At 38.1% G+C, this 21235-nt stretch overlaps 1 protein-coding gene across 2 annotated transcripts in view; it reads right to left on the bottom strand.

Moving 5' to 3' along the window:
* Positions 1-21235, bottom strand: part of ANGPT1 (angiopoietin 1) — a 182076-nt gene that overhangs the window by 98000 nt on the left and 62841 nt on the right. For both annotated transcript variants that reach the window (XM_005025877.6, XM_005025878.6), the window contains one exon: positions 3775-3930. In XM_005025877.6, coding sequence (XP_005025934.1) covers positions 3775-3930 — 156 coding nt within the window. The remainder of the gene's footprint in view (positions 1-3774; positions 3931-21235) is intronic.

Here is a 21235-nt window from a genome sequence, read left to right as displayed (position 1 = left end):
AACATTAATGTTTATATTGTCTTGGTTGTGTTTCTATAGCAACATAAACATTAATGTAGTCATTTCACTCTGATTTGATGATTTATCAGAAATGACCTTAATTTCTAAATCCTTTTTTAACATCAGCAGCTCAACTGGTGCAAATTAACTCAATCAAGCTACACTGATATGCAACAGCTGATAGTCTGGCACCCTGTTTGTTATAGAAAAATACTAGGCTAGCAGAAGAAGGAAAGGTGACTGCCAAATAAGCTTCATTTCACTGGGAAGAACAAGAGGCATGCTTCAAACATGCATTCCTATAAAGTATGCTTAAACCAGAAGAGTGTAAGAGCACTTGGATTCAAGCCAAAGTGTTGAATCTGCTGTTTTATAGATGGAGTTCCTACTTTAGCTTTCCCCTGAGATCTCTCTTGTGTAGTGTTGGCAGAAGTCTGGTGTCTGCTTATGTTATCACTACTTGCCCTCTTACACACATTTTTAAGAAAATGAAGGCTGTGATCTTAAACATTACTTTATGCAATTGTCTTTCACCTTAGGGTTGGTCTGTATTAATAGCGCACGTTTTAGTAGGTACATCAATCCAAAAGAAGATTTTCAACCAGATGAAAAGGAATAGATGCTAACTAAGTAGCTGAGAAGTGAAAAAAAAAAAAAAATCATTAATTAATGATGGTTGATTTTGTTGGTATATTATCTTTCATTATATTAAGTCTGGACAAGTATGTATAAAAAATTTTCATAGGTATGTGTACTAACAGCAGCTGATGTTCAGTTCCAGAAGTGATGACATGATTCCTCTTTAATGGAACCTATCAGACCTTTCTGGAAAGGCCAAGTATCAGTCTCATCATAGGATTATAGAGTATATAAGATTTTCTCATGCATGCCTAATAGGAATTTACATTGCAGAACATGAAGAGAAAAAAAAAAGGGTTCTCAATCTACATAGTGTCTTAATTTTGTCTGAAACTCTTGATGCTCACAGAGCAACTAGAATTGTCCTTTTTATAAAATACAGTGATTGAAAAAAATTGGAATTGATCAGTATGCAGCTCTTTTGTTTGAGATGGATACATTTGGAAGTGCCAGGAGGCATCACCACAGTTTCAGAGGGACCTGGCAGGAATTGATGGTTTACTACAAAGGTTGGCAAGGGTTAAAGGTGACAGGAAGGCACCTATAGATTTCCTAAGAGTACACATCTGTGGAGCAGCCTACAAGACTTCAGTGCAGTTTCAGGTGTAAAAGAAAATCTAAGGGGAAACAGTGGGATTTGGGATAGATAAGGATTTGGGAGGGGTCAGTGAGATTTAAGGAGCAGTAGGCTCTGTATCTCGAGTCCATCAGTCTCTTTTTTCTGGTATGAGTATTACATATTACAGGCAGTAATACTATAAGTATTACAAGTACTACAAGTGCTGAAAGTACTACATATTACAGGCAAGAGATCATGGCCTGTCTTTCTCAATCTTATATCCTGCGGACCTTCACATCTCTGCCAACATACTGTGTTTATGTGACAGCACAGGGGCTGCAGGGGTGGCTTCTGTGAAGAGTCCAGGAGCTAGCTGCTCCATGTTGAACATAGCTAGTTCCATGTTATTCCAAAAGGAGCCCACCACTAGCCAGAACTGAGCCAATGAGTGATGCTGGTTATGACTCTCTAATAACATATTTATGAAAGGTTAAAAATATTGTACAAGAGTAGCTGGGAAAGTGGAGTGAAAGAACTAACCCTGAAGACACCAAGTTCAGTAAAGAAGGAAGGGGAGTAGGTACTACAGGCACTGGAGCAGAGATTCTCTTGCAGTCCATGGAGAGTATAATGATAACACAGGTTGTCCCTCTGCAGCCCATGTAGGACTATGCTGGAGCAGTTATTCATGCTGTAGCCTCTGAAGGAGCCCGTGCCACAACAGGTGGAAGCTGCAGGAAGCTGCAGCCAATGGACAGCCAACGCAGCAGCAGACTCCCAGTGAGAACTGCAGCCCATAGAGAGGAGCCCATGTTGGGGCAGGAGGTCTGGCAGGAACTGATGCCTGTGGGGAACCTGTGCTAGAGCAGTTCACTCTTACTTTCTTCCCCTGTCCTGCTGAGGGAGACGAGTGGCTTAGTGGTCCCTTGACAACCAGCCAACATCATAACCCACCACAGCCATGCAACTGTCTACTCCCATCATTGCCAAAAGGAGCAATTCACCTTCTGGAGTCACCTTTACCACTCTTTTCTGATTGCCAGTAGAGCCAGGGACTACAAGGACTTTCTCATGCTGCTGAGAGAGTCAAGGTAGGAGATGCTGTCACTGAGTTGGAAGTCAGAGCCAGGACTGCAGCAAGGTGGATATCCACTGGTAATTTAAGCATCCTTTAAATTCTTCAGTTATAAGTATATATTATATAGAGAGTATAGATACACACATAAGAAGGCAGAAGTTGCTAGCATGGTTCCTCTACCATGAAGTTATTCCTCAATGGGAAAGTGAGACATCGACAATGCAAGTTACCTACTTGGATGAGGGAACAGCAAATGAGTACTCAACATGTATAACAATGTAGGTCTTTGGGAATATAAAAAAAGTTCCTACACCTCACTCACCTCACTTTTTTTTTACTTTTTTTTTTTTTTCCTGTTGAATTTAGATGCATTTGTTGTATTGATTTAGATATTCTGTTTAAATACTTTTCCTAACATTCTCATAAGTCAATAGGCCGTCTTTTCAAATTTGTGGTAATTAAAGCTTAACATGTTACTTTAGTTGGTCTACTAACCAAGATGAAGGAAAAAAAGGAACTTGCATAAGGCAGTGTAGCAACAGCTTGTACCTATCATTCCTAGCTAGAGATAATTAAAGCATCTGTCTTTCATAATTGCTGAAGTTTTTCAGTGTGCTGTAATGCAGTTACATAATAACATGGTAATGATATTGTAAACGTGAGTAAAAACATTATTATCTCTCAAGAAGTACACATGCTACTGAAACAAACCAAATATATGCAATGCATTAATTCTTGCACTTTAAATGAACAGTGAATGCATTTCAGCTGGTAACACACCACATTTTAGGAAGATCAAGAGGAACTCGTCAAAAACTGGGAAAAAAGTATGCATCTTAAACTGATAGAAGTAGTCAAAAAGCTGTACATATCATTGCAATGAGCCCAATATGAAATTGTACTCTGCAACATAGCAGTGATATGCTTGTCATTTGAACCAAATAAGTGATTTTGGTGCTAGGAATCATATGAAGATAGCTCTTTAAATTCATGCAATATCATACAATTTCAGAGTAATAATAGATATAGAGTGCTTTATAAAGAACTTGTCCCTCTCCACAGTGTAAAAGCTACTAATTTACATTACATTTCAGCTGGAAACATCTTGTAGAAAGTAAAGAAACTTCATAATAATAATAGAGGCAAATAATAATGAAGAAGAAAGGCTCTATTTTAGCCTGAAACTCATTATTTAACTTGACACTTGTATCATTCACAGTTGGTAACTGAGATAGTTATTTAAGTCAAATGATTTAGTTTCCTGGCCTGTCCAGCCTGCCTTACACACACAGAGCTAAATATGCCAACCAAATGAAATCAAAGACAGACACACATATGTGTCAGTCATCACTGCTGTTTGTACCAATAAACAGAGAGTGTGTATGTTTCTTGGAGCCCTGTGTTGAAAAGTTTTGTTTGGTGATTTATTAGAAAAGAAGGAGGATGGTGAAAGTTCTCTGCAATTAACAGCTTTTAGGAAACTTCTTCGGGAACATACCTGGGTTTCAACATCCGTGAGTTTTCTTGTCTGCTCTGCTGTCTGGCTGAGGAGGCTGGTCCCTATCTCGAGCATAGTGGCAGTGTGGTTCTGCACAGCATTCTGCTGCAGCTGTACCATCTCCGATTTCATGTTTTCCACAATGTAGTTCTCAAGCTGTAAAAGAGAAAGGGTTGTAGCTGTGGTATTTTTACCTGTTCAGGCCTTCTGGTGACATAAAGATGAATAGCTGGCATTCTTGCCAAAGGCAAAAATTTCAACATTTTCAGGGGGAGTTCTGCTGACCCTGTGACCAGGACACGGACCTGACTATTTGCGTAGCCCGTTCCAGTCTCTGAGTCCTCATGTTTTCCCAAGTATCACAGCCTGCTGGCTTGAGCTGTACCAGATCCTGCCTCCCTCCATGTATGTCAAAATCGTAACAAGTATTTCTGTATTTCCTTACTAGAAGAGATCTTACCTACCTTTCCTCACAGTCATTCAGCAACATGATTTGTTACTGGGTTAGATTCTCACATACTGTTCCACAGGGAAAGCAGCTTAGTGTAGCTATGTCCTCAAAATTGTAAAAAAATAAAGACAGTGTCATGGGAATAAGAGAAGGAAGGGAAGTTGTTGAGCAAAAGACATAGAAAGCTACTTTGTTCCTTTGCTTGTATTGTCTAAATACTGTTTGGCTTACTTTTACATTCAGTTGAAAAGAATCTGAATTAGGAATCTCTAAATAAACTAAGCACCCTCAAGGAAGGGACAATTTTTGCTTATGTTTGCTTTAGTTAACATAGGCAGAGTAATTTCCTTCTAGATAGTTAGGCCCTGGCTCTGCCATAAAAGATTATAAATCCATGACTACTCTACATTATGATGAGATTGTTTCTTACACATATAAGTGTTGTTATGAACAACGAAATCTTGCTTGATGTGCTCAAAAAGTACTAACACAGAGAAAAGTGGCTTGGGACATTGGCTGCGATACATTCCACTGAAATCAGCAAAGGTCATCCAATTTACACCCAATGAAGATTTGGTCCTATGTTTCATTTTGTGGCTGATCATGTGTTTTTATTGTTAGCTGATTCCAGACTTAAGCAACCGCTTTTTACCTAATAATTTTAATCACATTGGACTTGCTTCTGCAGCAGTAAGCATGTTTTGTTATGAAAGGTAAGCTGCATGGCTAAATAGTAAGAACCAGATGGAGTTGATTTAAAGACTGAAGAAAGCAGGAGTCAGATATACAGTGTGTGATTAATAGGAAGGGCTACTTTCATCTTATCTATAAGCATTCCTGTGCTGATGGGTAACTACTGTAGATGTTCTGATGAGCCACATCAGCTGAGATTACAAGAGATTTCTTACAAATTTGATCATTACTGTGCACCTCTTATTAGTTTTAAAAACATTTTTACAGAAGAAGAGCACTGCCACAGTGTAAGATATTTTCTGAATGACTAAATTATTTTTCGGTTTTGTTTGTTTCTTTGTGTGTGTTGTATTTTCTTTTCTTTTTTTTTTTTTTTTTTTTTTAGGCCCATTTTTGGAGAAGCACTTAATGAAGTGCTTAACACACATGATGGTGAAAAACAAAGTAGAAGTCCTACAGTTTCAGACCACAAAAATGTTTGCTTGAATTCTCAGGTGACCACTCTGGGCTAGAAACCTCCAGAGTGTTTTAATTGGTGGGGACAAGTTATTGTTGAATATCCTGATAAGTATTTAAATGAGAGTTAGCAGCCAAAGAAAACTCTAGGTTCTGCAAAACAAAGTCTGCAGTGGATGTCTCCATTTTTCCACTTCCAGTGTAAGTTCACTGCTTTGTTGTAATTTATTACTGAGATGTTACAGAAATTCAGCTAGTTCAAGGGAGATATTACAAATCTATCATATATCTTTTATCTTCAGAAATATTCTGCCTGTATCTCTCTTTTACATCAGATATTGTATTTTCTCAGATAGTGTATTTTCTTTGTTTCTTGGTGGTTTTATAACCAGTAACTTTATTTCTACATTATTGCTTGGTTGCAAATAATCCCTGTGGAAGAACCCCAGAAAACTGGATGGTTGCTCTTCTCCACACTCTGATTCAGATACTGGAACACCTGAACACGAAGTTCAAATTTCTCTCACAGCATTCAGCTCCTGATAAAACAGATGGCCTTCAAGTTCCGCCCATGATGAAATACCAACACATCATAAATTTCCTTATATCTGTTGTCTTTTTTGTTCTTTTTTTTTTTTTTTTTTTCTGTTTCACATAGGACCATAGCACATAAGTGTTGTGGCTGTGCAGTGCATAATTTGTTAGTCTGTAGCTTTCTGAAACTGCCTCACTTACTGTATGTGGGCTGTGTGATGCATGTGTGATATGGATGTCTGGGAAAACCCATGCAAAAATATAGTGGCTATACTTATTAAACATCAGAAATCAGAAAATTTCACACATCAATAAAAAGAAATGGGTAAATAGATTTAAATGTAAAAAGACAAAACATATTTATAATTCTAACTAAATACTTTGCTTGTTACTTTGCCAAAAATGCAGAAAGATTTACATTTGAAGTATATCACTGCATCTGTGTGGAGCTGCAGCAAGTTTTGCCTAGCAGGAACACAGGCAGAGATTGAGGCATATTGTAGTCTAGCACATTCCCCATGGTTTCCAGTCTTGGGCAATTGCCCTTGGTTACTCACCCCTAAAACACCCTGTGGTTTAATCTGAAACTGTCTCATTATAACAACAAAACTGATTTTCCTGTTACAGAATTACTCATTAAATGCTTTTGTAAATATTTGGTGTTCAGTAAACTGCCACAATAGTTTCTGTGAGCACATCTTAGGAGTACCAGGAGCTGTTCAGTCAGTCAGGGGAGAGTGGAAGGAAGACTAAAGTAATGTAGAGGTTCTGTTACATTAATTCCCTTTCCTTTCTTTGACCAATTATTTTAGTTTGCTTGGTAGTTTTATTCATTGCAATACTGGCCTTGCTAAAATCAATGACAAAATTCCCAAAGATGCAAAGATTCCACCTATTATTTTTATTGCAGGAAACCAGCATTTACTAGGTTCATTATGGCAAAGCACACAGTTTTATCTGAGCCTTGCCTCATTCAGAGGCTTTGTATTGAGTTTACTGAACCTTAGACTGAGCTTTCTTTGTGATTAGTTAACAAGGATATCATCCATTTAACAGGTGATTAAAAGATCCTTGAATGCTGGCTTCACAGAAAGTAAGTCACACACAGAAACCCATTCACAGGAGTAAATCTAAAATTGCTTAGGGTCTTAAGTCTTCTTGAAAATCTATTCATCCTAATAATTAAGTTAAATCAGTTTGTCCAGATATTCTGCATTAAATAGTAAATATATCTTTTCAGATTAATCTTTGTACATTTGTTTTTTTTTCTAATCCTTATACTACTCATACTTATTTCAGTTACTTTTTGCAAAAGTGAAACAGAATGCTTTTTCTGCATTCTTTACCCCCCATCTCACCCTTCCCACTGTATGGCTTTCTATTGTGCATTGATGTCCCTGTTATTAATTCGGCTGCATCTGCTTTCAGTAAGACTCATAACATTGTACAGGAGTTTTCAGTAATGAAGAATTACTGGTGGGATGCATAATAACGTTATAACATTCTCAGAAATAAAACTGTCAGAAGGTTCAGTGTTATTGTTTAATAAACATTCCAGAGGATTATGCATTAAAAGTATCTAGCTTTTTCTGGACAATGTTTATTGAATAATCTTCATAGAAACCACCCAAACACTAACAGAACTATTAAAATGGAAACTGCAAGTTAGTGCCTAAGTAAATGATAATGGTTTGTGGCAGATGGCTTATAAATAAAACAAGAGGTTTTTCTTTTACTTTGATCAAATACTGTTGGTCCCATGTAATTGTATCATAAGGTCTGCTATGATATCCAGATGACATTAAGCTTTCATACAATGCATTTGCACGAGAATGCAAGTTAAAGTAACAATAGACTGCTTTCCCTCTCTGACTATGAATCATATATAGCACAGCATTTGTAACAGTAGAAAGACAAGAGACCAGTGACTTTTTATAAGATGCTTTGTTGTCTTGCTTTACATACCAGAAGATGTACAATAATACTGTGCTAGCAAACAATGAAAGCTCATTTCTTCTTTCTCAGTTTGTCTGTCTGAGGGGGGATCATACCTCATACCAACAAAGTGCCTCAGGGAGTCAGGTTTAAAACCAGCATTTGCAGTAATATCGATAATTGTATTTTATAAATACACAAACAGCCTTAGTGGGAATAAGCTGGAAAAAAATCAAATATATGGAATACCATAGAATTTCTTTGAATTTTGCAGCAGCCAAAGGGGCTAGGAAGAAGTTTATCACTGAGAAAAATAATCCTATTTTTGTGGCTTGACCACAGGACACCTATTTACCATAGGATAATTCAGTTGGAAGGGACCTACAATGACCATTTGGTCCCACTGCCTCACCTCTTCAGGGTTAGGCAAAAGTTGAAGCATATTAATCATAAAATGGTTTGGGTTGGAAAGGACCTTAAAGATCTTCTAGTTCCAACACCCCTTCCATGGGCCAACACACCTCCCACTAGGCCAAGTTGCTCAAAGCCCCACCCAACCTGGCCTTGAGCACTTCCAGGGATGGGGCATATACAGCTCGTTACTGGGCAACCTGTGCCAGTGCCTCACCACCCTCAGAACAAAGAATTTCTTCCTTATATCTAAACTATATCTACCCTCTTTTAGTTTAAATCTATCCCCCCTTGTCTTTTCACTACACTCCCTGACAAAGAGTCCCTCCTCACCTTTTCTGTAGTCTCCACCTTTTCTGGAGTCCCCACCTTTCCCTTTAGGCAATTGGAGGCTGCTGTAAAGACTTCTCAGAGCCTTCTCTTCTCCAGGATGAATAACCCCAATTCCCTCTGCCTGTCTTTGTAGGAGGTGCTCCAGCCCTCTGATCATCCTCGTGGTTCACCTCTGGACTCACTCCAACAGGTCCACATCCTTCTTCCGCTGAGGGCCCCAGAACTGAACACAGTGCTCTAAGTGGGGTCTCATGAGAGCAAAGTAGAGAAGAAGAATTACCTCCCTCAGCCAGCTGGCCACGCTGCCTTTGAAGCAGCCCAAGATAGAGTTGGCTTTCTGGGCTGCAAGTGCATATTGCCAAGTCATGTTGTTTCTTCTGAACCAACACCCCCAGGTCCTTCTCATCAGGGCTGCTTTCAATCAACAAATCGCCCAGCCTGTATTCATATTTGGGATTGCCCTGGCCCCCGTACAGGACTTTGCACTTGGCTTTGTTGAACCACATGTTATTCTCATGGGCCCATCTCTCAAACATGTCAAGCTCCTGCTGGATGGCATTCCTTCCTTCCAGCACATCAGCCATGCTGTTCAGCTTGTTGTCATCCACAATCTTGCTGAGGGTGCACTTGATCCCATTCTTCATGTTGCTGACAAGGTGTTAAACAGCACCCATCCCAATACCAACCACTGAGGAACACTACTCATTACTGATCTCCATTTGGATATTGAGCTTTTAACCACAACTCTTTGAAATGCAGCCATCCAGCCCATTCCTTTACCACCAAATGGTCTATGCATCAAATCCATGTCTCTCCAGTTGGAGACAAGGATGTCATGCTGGATAGTGTTAAATGCTTTGCACAAGTACAGGTAGATAACATCAGTTGCTCTGTACCTATCCACCAAAGTCGTAACCTTTTGTAGAGGGCCACCAGATTTGTCAGGCATGATTTGCCCTTAGTGAAGCCATGTTGGCTTTCACCAGTCATTCATTTTGCATGTACCTTAGCATAGTTTCCAGGAGCATCTGCTCCATGATCCCTCCAGGCACAGAGGTGAGACTGACTAGCCTGTAGTTCCCCGGGTCTTCCTGTTTTTCTTTTTTAAATATGGGTGTGATGTTTCCCCTCTTCCAGTTAGTGGAAACTTCACTAGACTGCCACCACTTCTCACATATGATGGACAGGGGTTTTGGAACTTCATCCACAAGTTCCCTCAGAACCCACAGATGTAACTCATCAGGTCCCATGGACCTGTGCACCTTTGGGTACCTTAGCTGGTCTCAGACTTGACCTTCTCCTACAGTGGGAGTTTCTTCATTCTCCTAGTCCCTGCTTTTGCCTTCTGGAGCCCAGGCTATGTGGCTAAAGCGCTTGCTGGTGAAGACTGAGGCAAAAAAGTCATGGAGTACTTCAGCCTTCTCCATACCCTGGATGACCAGGTCCCCCATTTAATTCTGGAGAGGGCCCACAGAGCAAATGAACCATTGGTAAGCCAAAGTGAAAACTTCAGATGGCTGATATGCAAACTGGACTCACAGAAGAGACTGTTGTAGTATCTGGTATATGAAGCTTTCACAAAGAAATCATAGTTTATCAATTATACTTTAATATAATATCTGTGGGTTTCAATTCTAAAAGAAGCCCCAGGGGTAACCCAGCAACTCAAAATTAGCTGAACAAATATTTAAGAGGAGAATTGGCTGTAGAAAGTATGTTTAATCATTTTTTTTTTAATACAATATACTCAAACTTCTAGCCTTAAGGCAGAAAAAAAAAAGTTTTAATTTTTAAAACATTCCTTAATGACAGTCGTTTATTTGCATATTTATTCAATATTTTGTACTTGCGTTTCTTAACTTCTTACTTTCTGTAACATTGTGACTCATAATTTTGATTTATTACTTATATATTTTTTTATTTTAACCCTAAATCACAATGATTTATTTTTATGAATTCTATTCTAGCAGAGAAACAATGACTTGCAGAGTATATATATACTCCAAACCTCTTCATGCTAAAATGAAAATATGTGTTTCTGAAGGGAAATGTTCATACCATTATTTTTCCCAATCCTAGTCTTCTAAACACTTCAAAGATACTTTGCCTTTGTGAAGGCTGAACCATTGGCATTTCATGTTTACTATCTGGCTATAAAGCATAATTAAAAGAGATTTACAATAAAACTGCCATCAGGAAAAATTAGTGTATGATAATGCATGTTTAATTTATAGCCTGCATAAGATTTATATAGATTAACCGTGAATATATCTTCATATGTACGGCAGCACACCACTACAAATAACCACTACTTGTTTCTTTTAGTATGTGACCAGTGAAACCACAGCTGCATTCTTGGCACATAGAGGCCAAACAGTTCCATTCAGCTGAGTGATATGTTCTGTAATCCAGGTGACTTCCTCTATCCTGATACTTGTCCTCATGGTGGTTGAACTTGGTTTCACAGCAACCTTCACTTGTAACCTTTAGTTAAATAAAAGTTTATTATGAACGTAGAATAATCCTTCAGCTACGTAAATGTATACATACATAATGTTTTCCTTTCAGAAGAAACAAAAGGAAACCAGGACTAGACATTTTTGTCAGAAGAAATCAGGCATAACAAAAGTAAAAAAATATTTCAAAACACATGAAGTAACCTCTCTCCTGCATCCAGCATCAGTGAATTGTCGGCAGGAATTTTGTCTCTGGATCTGAATGTTGGATTTCAAGAAAGATATATATTATCTTGGGATAGTCTTAGGAAGATGAAAAACATCTATAACTCCAGAAGAATGAAACAATTAGGAATGCTTAGCTTAATAAAAAAACTAATAGGAAAGTAAATGACTACAAGGACATAAGGATGCAAAGAGAAAGAGAATCATCTGTTTTCCATATCCATGAAGCTGCAGTAAGTGAAGTGTATCTTTTGCAGTTAGGAGAAAACTTTTCTAAGAGTATAGGTGTAGTGGGTTTACGTGTCAAGGTTTTGGAAGCAGGGGGCCATAGGGGTGACTTCTGTGAGAAGAATCTAGAAGCTGCCCCATGGGCTGCACTAAGGGGGGGGGAAGGGGGGGGAGCAGTAAGGGCCCCACTGCTGACCAGAGCTGAGCCAATAAGTGATGTTGTTTTGCACCTCCGTGAGAGCATAATTAAGTCAGGGAAAAAAATGCTGCACCACACAGCAGCTGGGAGAGTGAGAGGAGTGAGGAACAGCCCTGCAGACGCCAAGGTCAGTGAGGAAGGAGGGGGAGAGGTGCTCCAGGTTCTGGGGCAGAAATCCCCTGTGGCCTGTGGTGAGGACCATGGTGAAGCAGGATGTCCTCCTGCAGCCCATGGAGTACCACGGTGGAGCAGGGTTCCACGCTGCAGCCCATGGAGGAGATCATGGGAGCAGGTGACCCTGCACTGGCAGAGACTGTGGCCTGTGGAAGACCCCTGCCAGAGCAGATTCTGGGCTGGACCTGTAGCCCGTGGAGAGAAGACCACACAGGAGCAGGTGACCTGGCAGGAGCTGCTGCCTGTGCGGGATCCAGGTTGGAGCAGTTTGCTCTTGAGGGATGGACCCCATGGTACGGACCCATATCTGGAGCAGTTCCTGAAGAGCTGCTGCCTGTGGGAAGCCCACGCTGGATCAGTTCAGCAAATACTGCATCTCGTGGGAGGGACCCCACAGCACAGGGGATGAGAGTGATTGAGAAGGAGCAGTGGAGAAGAAGCGCTGTAGACTGACCATAACCCCCATTCCCCCATTCCCCTGCGCTGCTCAGGGGAGGAGGTGGAAGAGGCTGGATGTTGGGGGGGGGAGGAGGGGAAGGTTTCCATCCTCTGTTTCTTGCTTCTCTAGCTTGTTAGTAATAGACAATAAATCTTACTATCTCCTTATGCTGAGTCTGTTTTGCCCATCACAATAATTACTGCGTGATCTCCCTGTCCTTATCTCAAACCTTGAGCCCTTTTCATTCTATTTTCTCCCTGTTCCTCTTTGAGGAGGGGGAGTGAGAGAGTGGTTGTGGTGGAGGTTTGCTGCCCGAGTAAAACCACCACAATAGGTAATAAAATACTAATTGGAATTATTCTGGAAAACTGTGGGAACTCCATCACTGGAGTTTTACTTTAAAAATAATGCTTTAGGTAAAGAATAGGCAGACTAAGTGGTATTTTATGGTTCTTCCTTATTTTTCATTCTTCTAATTATTATTATTATTATTATTATACTTCAGACCTATGCTTACAGACATAATATATGGGAGCAAACACTATAATAAAATCTTAACTGGAATGGGAAGAAGTTTGGAAAACTCATCTCTTAATAAAATTTTTAGAAGGAAGTCAATAAAAAAGAGGATTAAAATTATTTATTAAAAACAAAAAATTAAAAAAATATACTAAAATAAAATTATCTAAATAAGAGGGACTGTTCTGTGCAGACCAAATCAACAAAATCAGGGAAGTCACTGAGGATGTTTTCTGAATGCATGTTTTCTGCACCTCAATAGGAATGCAGTCTGCAGACCCATCTGAGAAAATATTGTGTGAACCATACTTGAATGTAGATACTTGAATGTGGATACTTGAATGCTCCAGTGGTGGCTTGGCATCTCAGTACCATGTTCTGTTACACAGGGAAGTACATAAAATGTAATAGGTAATAATAGATAATGATGGTGGAAAAATGCTTTATATTGTATAGTATCCCACTGGAATCCTGGGAAACTGGAAGCAAAAGTATTTTTATTAAGCACTGTACTTAATATGAATAGAAATAGTTCTTGGTATAGTAGTCAAGACATACAGGGAACACAAAGTTCTTTGTTTCAGGGCACCAGAAGACTGCACTGGTTAGACTTACTTGGTAGTATAATATTTAATATATGGATAATTTATGGAAGCAAGAAGGTTGAGTTTCACTTCCTCATGAAGTATCTGGCATATAGAAGACAGTGTATTGACTTAGGCCAAGTATTGGTTTTACTGGCCTGGTAATTCTATCTGAGCTTTGTACTAAGGTATCTTCAAGAAATCTTTCCATTTTTTTTTCAGTTTTATTAAAAATAAAATAAAATAAAATTCTAAAAGCTCTCCTTCTTTCAAATAAAAAAAAAAACTAAAATCAATATAAATTGAATTTATTTGTCATTTCAAATGTGATTAATTTCAGTTATTACAAAAGCAAACACTTTTTCAATTTCAGTAACTTATATATGAATATTAGATTTCTTAGTTTTTTAATCTTAAAACTGAATAAGGCCAATAAGCAGCATAACTGCGAATCATATCAAATATTATTAAATGGGAAATTAAAAGGAAGCTACTTATAGCAAGCAAATTAGAACGGTATTTTTCCTACTGATTAATAATATTTCTGGTTCAAAGAATTATCCAGTTTGATGTTAACCTTTACAAATCTTATACAGGGTCAACCATATTTTTCTTTCCTGATCTAACTTTACAAGCCACTTAATTCTATAAACTAAAATCATTTATGATTATAGAGTTGGCTGCAAACATGACCTATGCCCAATACACACTAGAGGGGAAGGTATAGTTGTAGAAAAGTAATGTCTGCCTTCTTGCCCTAAACAAATAAATGAACCTCTGGGGGAAATTCTTAAAAAATATTTTTCTATCAAACTGTGAAACTAATTAATTTTCTTTGGCGAAGATACGTTTGGTTAGGAGTAATTTTCAGAATGACTAATTTTGTAACAAATTTTGTGTAGCAGAACATTTAGACAACTTCTGGTTCATTCCTGTAGAAGGACATATGGCTTACAGTCAAAATTAGCTTCACCAAAGTATCTCCTTACTACATGATATAACGTTCTTAAAAAATGTGGTCTCCAACTGCATAAATGGTTCTGGTTGCTATAATGCACTGCCAGCTTATAGCTAAACTTTCAGTGAACTTGCGAAGCTGTAGTATCATTTGGAGTCTATATATAATTTTTTATTTGTGTTATAGGAGGTAGTATAATGTTTTAATATTGTATTACTAATTTATTTTTAATTCTGCTTGGTTTCTTACACTCATCACTATGACATCTGAGCATATTGTTGGTATTCTGTGTATGAAACACTTTTCCAAGAATGGTTGTGAGATTAAGACTCAACTGCATAACGTTCTAGTCTGCACAAGGTTTTTAGTTCCGTAGTGGCTGATATAAATATCATAGAATGGGAATCTCTTTATTCATGAGAAGGCCTTCAGCTCATACATCCTCTCCGATGAAGAAATCACAAATCCATTTTATTCCATTTGTCTATCTTTCCTGTGTAGTTGTAGCTTCCTTGGAGATTACCCTTCTTCTGTCTTTCATCAGTGTGTGATATATGGTCTCAAAGTCAGCTGAAACCCCTAGACATAGTATCATGATGATGCCAAAAATCTACAGACATAATTTTGTATCTTTATTGATTTTGCAAAAATGAATGGGAAGTTTAGATTCACTAAAACCACCTTGAAAGTACTGTAATTTCTGTTCATATGGGGCTACAAGAATGCAAGGGCCATCAGACACCTTGCCTACTGTTCCAGGAAACTACTAAGATAGAAAGGTCCATAAAATATGCACTCCCTGTGTCCCACCAGCCTTAAAGCTCTTGGAAAAACTTGTGATCTGTGTACTATGTACTCACATCTCTGTGTATAATTCTACCAAAAATTATCTAGCGGTGAGGAAGAATGAAAGCAATCTCAAATCATTTGCTAATAACAGAGTTTTCAAAAGTTTCAGTATTACTGGAAAGGTAAAGCTTACTCGGGTAAGGTTTTGCCTTGTCCAAAAAAACAGGAAGAGCTGCACAATTTTTGTGCAGCTAACTTTAGCTCAAAACACAGGGAAAACTGGAATCTACACATCTACAGTCACAGTGTGGTTCATGGTCTGCTATGGTCTGCTTGAGTGCAGTGTGCTGCCATCAATTTGCGACTCTCAGTGACACCTTTGATGAGCTAAGAGCAGCTGAGCACCCATGTTGTTTGTAAGCAGATGACATTCCCCTTCTCAGCATTTATTAGTGGTTTTTTTTTTTTTTTTTTTGAGTCCTATCCACACTACACAGAATGAGAACCTTTTAATCAAGAGTCCTGTTCTTTTCTGTTTCTTTCCCTTGCCTAATGATGGGAAGTGTTAGTTTATATTGCTTTAAGTTTTGTGATCCCATATTGAAGACTGATATTTTTGCCTAATGGTACATAATATAGAGCTAAGCCTACACTTGCTGTAAAATCTTTTCCCCCATAAACCAGAGAGGTAGAAACCTTAATTCTGCTGAACTACTTTAGCCTATCAGCAATTAATATCTAGGCAAGGGTTTATGTATTCTCACATGCAGTATTTATGTGCATAGATTTACATGAGTGTATACATAATAACTGCCTTAAATTATGGGTTATAAACATAGGTAGACAGCAATATTCATTTGTGTCCTATAAAGTTTGGCTATATTTATGGTATTTAACTTTTATTACTATAATCTGGACACAAGTGTTTTAATGATAGATGTTCTGGATACATGACAATGTTTACCTTAGTTTTACTACAGACATTAAAAATGATATTGATACATCTCTGCTGGAATCACTTTGTAATTTTAAGGCACAAATAAATGAAATCTCTAGAAATATCTATAGCAATAAACAAGAACTTCAGTTTCCCACGGCACTATACAAAAGTTAACCACTAGTACAAACTCTAACACCTTTTCTTTCCTTTCATGAAATTCTATATATACCCAGTAATCTCTAAGTGCCTCCAGACATACCTATAATTCTCAGTGTTATAATGAATGTATAACTAGGCTTAGTGGGGAGGTGGCCCTGCCAAAATCTGCTCAGCCCCAGAAAACTGGATTCCTTCCTGTGCTGATGGAACTGATTGCTTGAATATGTGGCAAACAGTGAGTTAACATAACTAAATAAACTTATTGCCAAATACTCCCTTCCAATTATTAGAATCAGAAACATGCATAAAAATGTTAGATCAAAACTGTCACATATTTAGTTTATACGTGCATATATTTACATATATACACATACATGTATGCATGTATAAAATAAAGAAGAGTGCATTCCACTAAATAGATTATAAAATGCCTGTTTTAGAAGCATCAGTGGAAAGATCTGAACTTCACAAAAACATATAATGAAATATCAGGTAGTCAAATTAGCTTGCAGAAAAGACTATGAAACTTAATAAGATAAAATTGCCTTGGTTTATCTGAATTAGCATAGTTCAAGAAAGGAGTTCTTGTATGGTTTTAATAATTGTATAGAAAGATAAGACCTTTCTTATAGGAAATAAGTGAGCAGCCAAAGCATATGTAACTATTTCTAGTCTGTCTCTTCATTAAATTCCTCTTGGGATTTTGAAAGGGAACAGTCACAGGTTTCCCTTAAGTGAGAGTGTTAATACAATCTCCTTCCCCAGCAGTTGTTGGAATAAGATTCAGGATATGATTATGGGGATCAATTCCTTGCCCTGCATTTAATTCATGAATGCTACAGTGCCTGAGTGGGAAATGCAAAACTTCAGGTTTCTCTAGAGAGTTCAAATAGCAGGAAAAAAGATTCCCATTAGCTGCAAATGGAATGTTCATATATGCAATGATAAGGAGTAGAATCAGTTTGTTCAGTACTTAGCACCAACCACAAACTCAGTAGTAGCTACAAGAAAACTAGGTTGACAATCTCTTATCTTATTGTAGTTCTGTAGCATTAAAAACATGGTCCAAACATACTTGAATTTAAGGAAAATATACAAATTTAAATGTTTTGGAGACATTCCTGTTCCTGCACTTAAGTCACTGAAAGGAAGTGATGGAGAAATATTTCCTCTTAAAGCCTGGCTTCAAGAGCAACATTCCCCTGCCCCACCCCCACATTATTTTTTTTTTAATTTCCCCCCACCCCCACCCCAGGACTTAGCAAGACTGTGCCCTTCTACTTCAATTTATCAATTTTTCATAATCACAGCTCTTCCTGGAAGTCAATGTTATCAAAAAGTCTTCCTCTGTAAGTCATGAAATCATGAACTGAAGTGGGGAAACTTTCAGCTTTTGGTTTCCTATCTGCTAATTGATTGTCTGTAGTTTCTCTGGCTGATGAACACTTCCCATTGCTGTTAGTTGATAAAGACAGACAAATTAATTCATAGATAAACAATTAATTATGTATGTACATAAGCACACGTGCAGAACAACAGAGGTAGTAGACTACAGAGGAAGAGGGGCATGTATTAAAAATGGGTAGCTAGACAAAGGGAAGGACAATTTGCATACAGCAATATATCTGGTTTTACAAGGAAAGACAGAAGCCATCAGACATTATTCTCAAATGTTATTCCAAATATAAACAAATTACAAACAATTAGACCCAAATGGCTTAGGATTCATGCATGCTCAATACAGGTTCAAAGAAAGCTATACTAAAAGAGAAGTTTAATGTTTTTTAAAATGAGATCCTGGCTACTTTCTCCTAGTAAGAAACTGGATGCCTGTGATGTATGCTTTAGAGATATGTATCAAATATGAATATTGTCCCAGTGATCAGGACTAAGCTCCCAGGCATACTGGCACCTGTCACTGCTCCTGCATTCCCAGCAAGGCGGCAATGTTGGCTGTCAGACTCGTGCTCTCACTGAGTAAGTTGCTACTTTTGCTAGTAAATTTCAACACAATGTCCATGTGCCTGAAGTGATAATGATCACAGTCATTTCCTATTTGTAATCCAGGAACATGTACTGGCCCTTGCCCTGATGGAGCTTCACAGTTCACAAATGCAAAGTGACAGTCCTTTTGACATGATTAATGTAGTGAAAACAGACCAGTGAGTCAAAGATGAGACATGCCAGTTATTTTAAGTCCATCCTTCACTTAGATCTTGTATGAATTCTTAGCATTTATCATTAGCTTTGTTTTCTCAATCTATTTCTACAATGCTTTCAATTTTATAATAAATCCCAAGTAGACCTTGTGTAACAATAAGACTAATGTTTTCTTGCCAAGGAAAACCTCATTCAGAAGGATGGTTTTGTAATAACTCAGAACAATTTACAATATAATCAAAAATACATTGAGTAAACCAACATATCACAATAACAGGACTATTAAATAAAAGGAAAATATCTCAAGCCCTTAAAAAATGCTGTAACTTTTCAGAATCAGAGATGACCAGAGCTCAAAATCAAATACAGATATTCCTAAACTTTCAAGTATTTGGATTCAGGATTTTAGTTCAATCTCATTTTCATAATGACAACCATGTGGTACTGTTCTTCTCTCTCATGGGTAAGGAAAAATATCTGTTGCACTGATTTTGTAGCTGCAGTATATAAATGCAAACATTTAGGTCATTAGCTTAACCACATGTGCAGAACATACAGGAATTAGGATAACATTTCTCATGACTATAGCTATTCGATCTAAAGAAGAATTGACAACAATAATGCTCATATCTATCACACTTTGTACTGTAATAGTAGAGAACAAAGTGCTCATGAATCCCGAGGAAAGTTTGGCAGCTGTTTCACTGAGTTGTAGGTCACAATCACACTAATAGCTACACATTCTGCCCATTAGCTGGCAATAACATTCATGCCCTGTAGTCAGAACATTATAGCATGGCAATTTCTTCAGTACTGAAAACAGATGAAAAACCATGTCAAGCCCTAAAAGAATGCTGTGATTGTCACTCTAATCATACTTATATCTGTTGCTCCCAGAGGACCCAAGAAAACTGTACTAGTTACTGCAAAGCACATCAGACTACCCCCCAAACTGCAAGTCCTTGTGCCCAGGCCACAGAAAACTGAGGTACAAGCCACATAAAAATCAGGCATAAATGTTACAGGATAGAGGTTCTCTTTTGCAAAACACATTTTCTTTAATCCCTGGTATTGGTGCTGATTGAAACAGCATCAATCTAACTCTATGCCATGCCTCAGGGCCCGATTGTGTAGGGGACAAGAGTACTGGAGCCAACAGATCTGTACAGGAGACCTGTGGAAGGAGGCCAGGAAATCCCTGATTCCCCCTTGCATCTCTGTATCATCTGGATATAATTCTTTCAGTTCAGGTAGCGCTGTGGTTTTATTTCCATGAAATATTTTCAAGTAATGTGGGTTAGGACACATGGATTTATCTCTGGAAAAAAAAAAAAAAAAAAAAATCAAAACAAAAACAAACAAACAAACAAACAAACAAAAAACCATATGATTCTCTACTGGGATGAGACAGGAAGGTTAGATAAAGTCTGAAATCCTGACATATTAAAGTCAATGGACGTTTTGCAGTTACCCTCAATTTGGCCAGGATTTCACCCCTGAGACTTCACTTTTCTTTTTGACTTTCAGCTCTATAACAGGTCAAATATCTTTCCAAAGCCAATAAGAATGCTATTATTTTAATATTAATTAGCTGTCTGCAATTCTAATCTGCTCTGAAACTAAACAACAGGATTTGTCATTTCACCATAAATCTATTAACATGCTATCCATGATTATTTTCTTGCGAAAAGAATGCTCTTAACATTCGTGTAAATGTGCACATAGGGATTATTAACCATTACTACATTTGGACTAAAGTACTAGCTTCTAGACATGAAAAGAAAGCTAAAACATAAGTGCTTCTGTTCTACTTGAAATAAATTACCATGCTACCACAAATTCCCAGCAGGGAAAGGGAAAGAAAGACATAAATTTCAGCACAAGGTGTAGAGTGTTTAATGTTTTTTGTGTGATAGCAGTGGGACAGTTCATTTTGTCAATGTGGTGACAAAGAAGCAGGAAAACAGGACTTTTCTCCTTTCTTTGCCAATGGGCTGCTAGGCCTATCAAAAATGCTATTCTTTAAAAGGCAGAATACAGGAAAGATTATGTAAAATGAGCAAAAGCTGTGGAGTTCCAGTTGAGAGCTGAACTTCCTGAAAGGTCGGGGTGTTTGGGGTTTGTTTGATGCTTATCTTTTTGTCTCTCTGCAGTTCCAGCAAGGGCTCTTTCCCTGCTGGGCAGCGGCAGTAGCTCTGCTCTCACAGTGCCCCAAAGAAGGAACCATTCAAAGCAGACCACCATGACAGCAGGTCATGACAAGAAAGCATCCTCTTCCTCATAATCCACAAACCTGTTGGAACTAGAGGCTCATCTAGAAAACTTCAGTAGCTTCACTGAACTGAACAGCTTCTTCCATGTAGGACTTCTACTTGCCAAAGAAAACAAGATAACTACAAAACTATACTCTAGTTGAAGGTTCCTTCTCCAAACTGACAGAGTGTTTAGAAAATGTGATTCTTCCTCCTTGCATTTGTGCTCTTACCAACATCTGTGTTAATAAAAGTTACTGTGAGGTTACCTTTTAATCCGCCATGGTTGCACAGCTTTGTACTGACAGCAGAGGAGCCATCTTACTTTCATCAGTAAAAGCAGATTTTTGCAAGTAGAAATTCCTCTAGCTATTTTCCCTTTAGTTTTCCTTTTGGACATCACAAGACAGTAAAAGAAAAATAGTCAAGCTTTTTCCCTTGTCCCAGCTTCCAGAAACTCAATGCAGATGAGGGATGCACTCAGCTCTACTTGAATGCAATATATTCATAATCTTGCTTCTATTTTTGTAAGGTGAAAGGGATGTGGGTTCTGGATCACTGGTGGT

Source organism: Anas platyrhynchos, chromosome 2, assembly GCF_047663525.1.
Source record: "Anas platyrhynchos isolate ZD024472 breed Pekin duck chromosome 2, IASCAAS_PekinDuck_T2T, whole genome shotgun sequence".
Classification (NCBI taxonomy): domain Eukaryota; kingdom Metazoa; phylum Chordata; class Aves; order Anseriformes; family Anatidae; genus Anas; species Anas platyrhynchos.
Note: the sequence above shows the minus strand (reverse complement) of the source record. Positions and strands in the feature narration are given on the sequence as shown.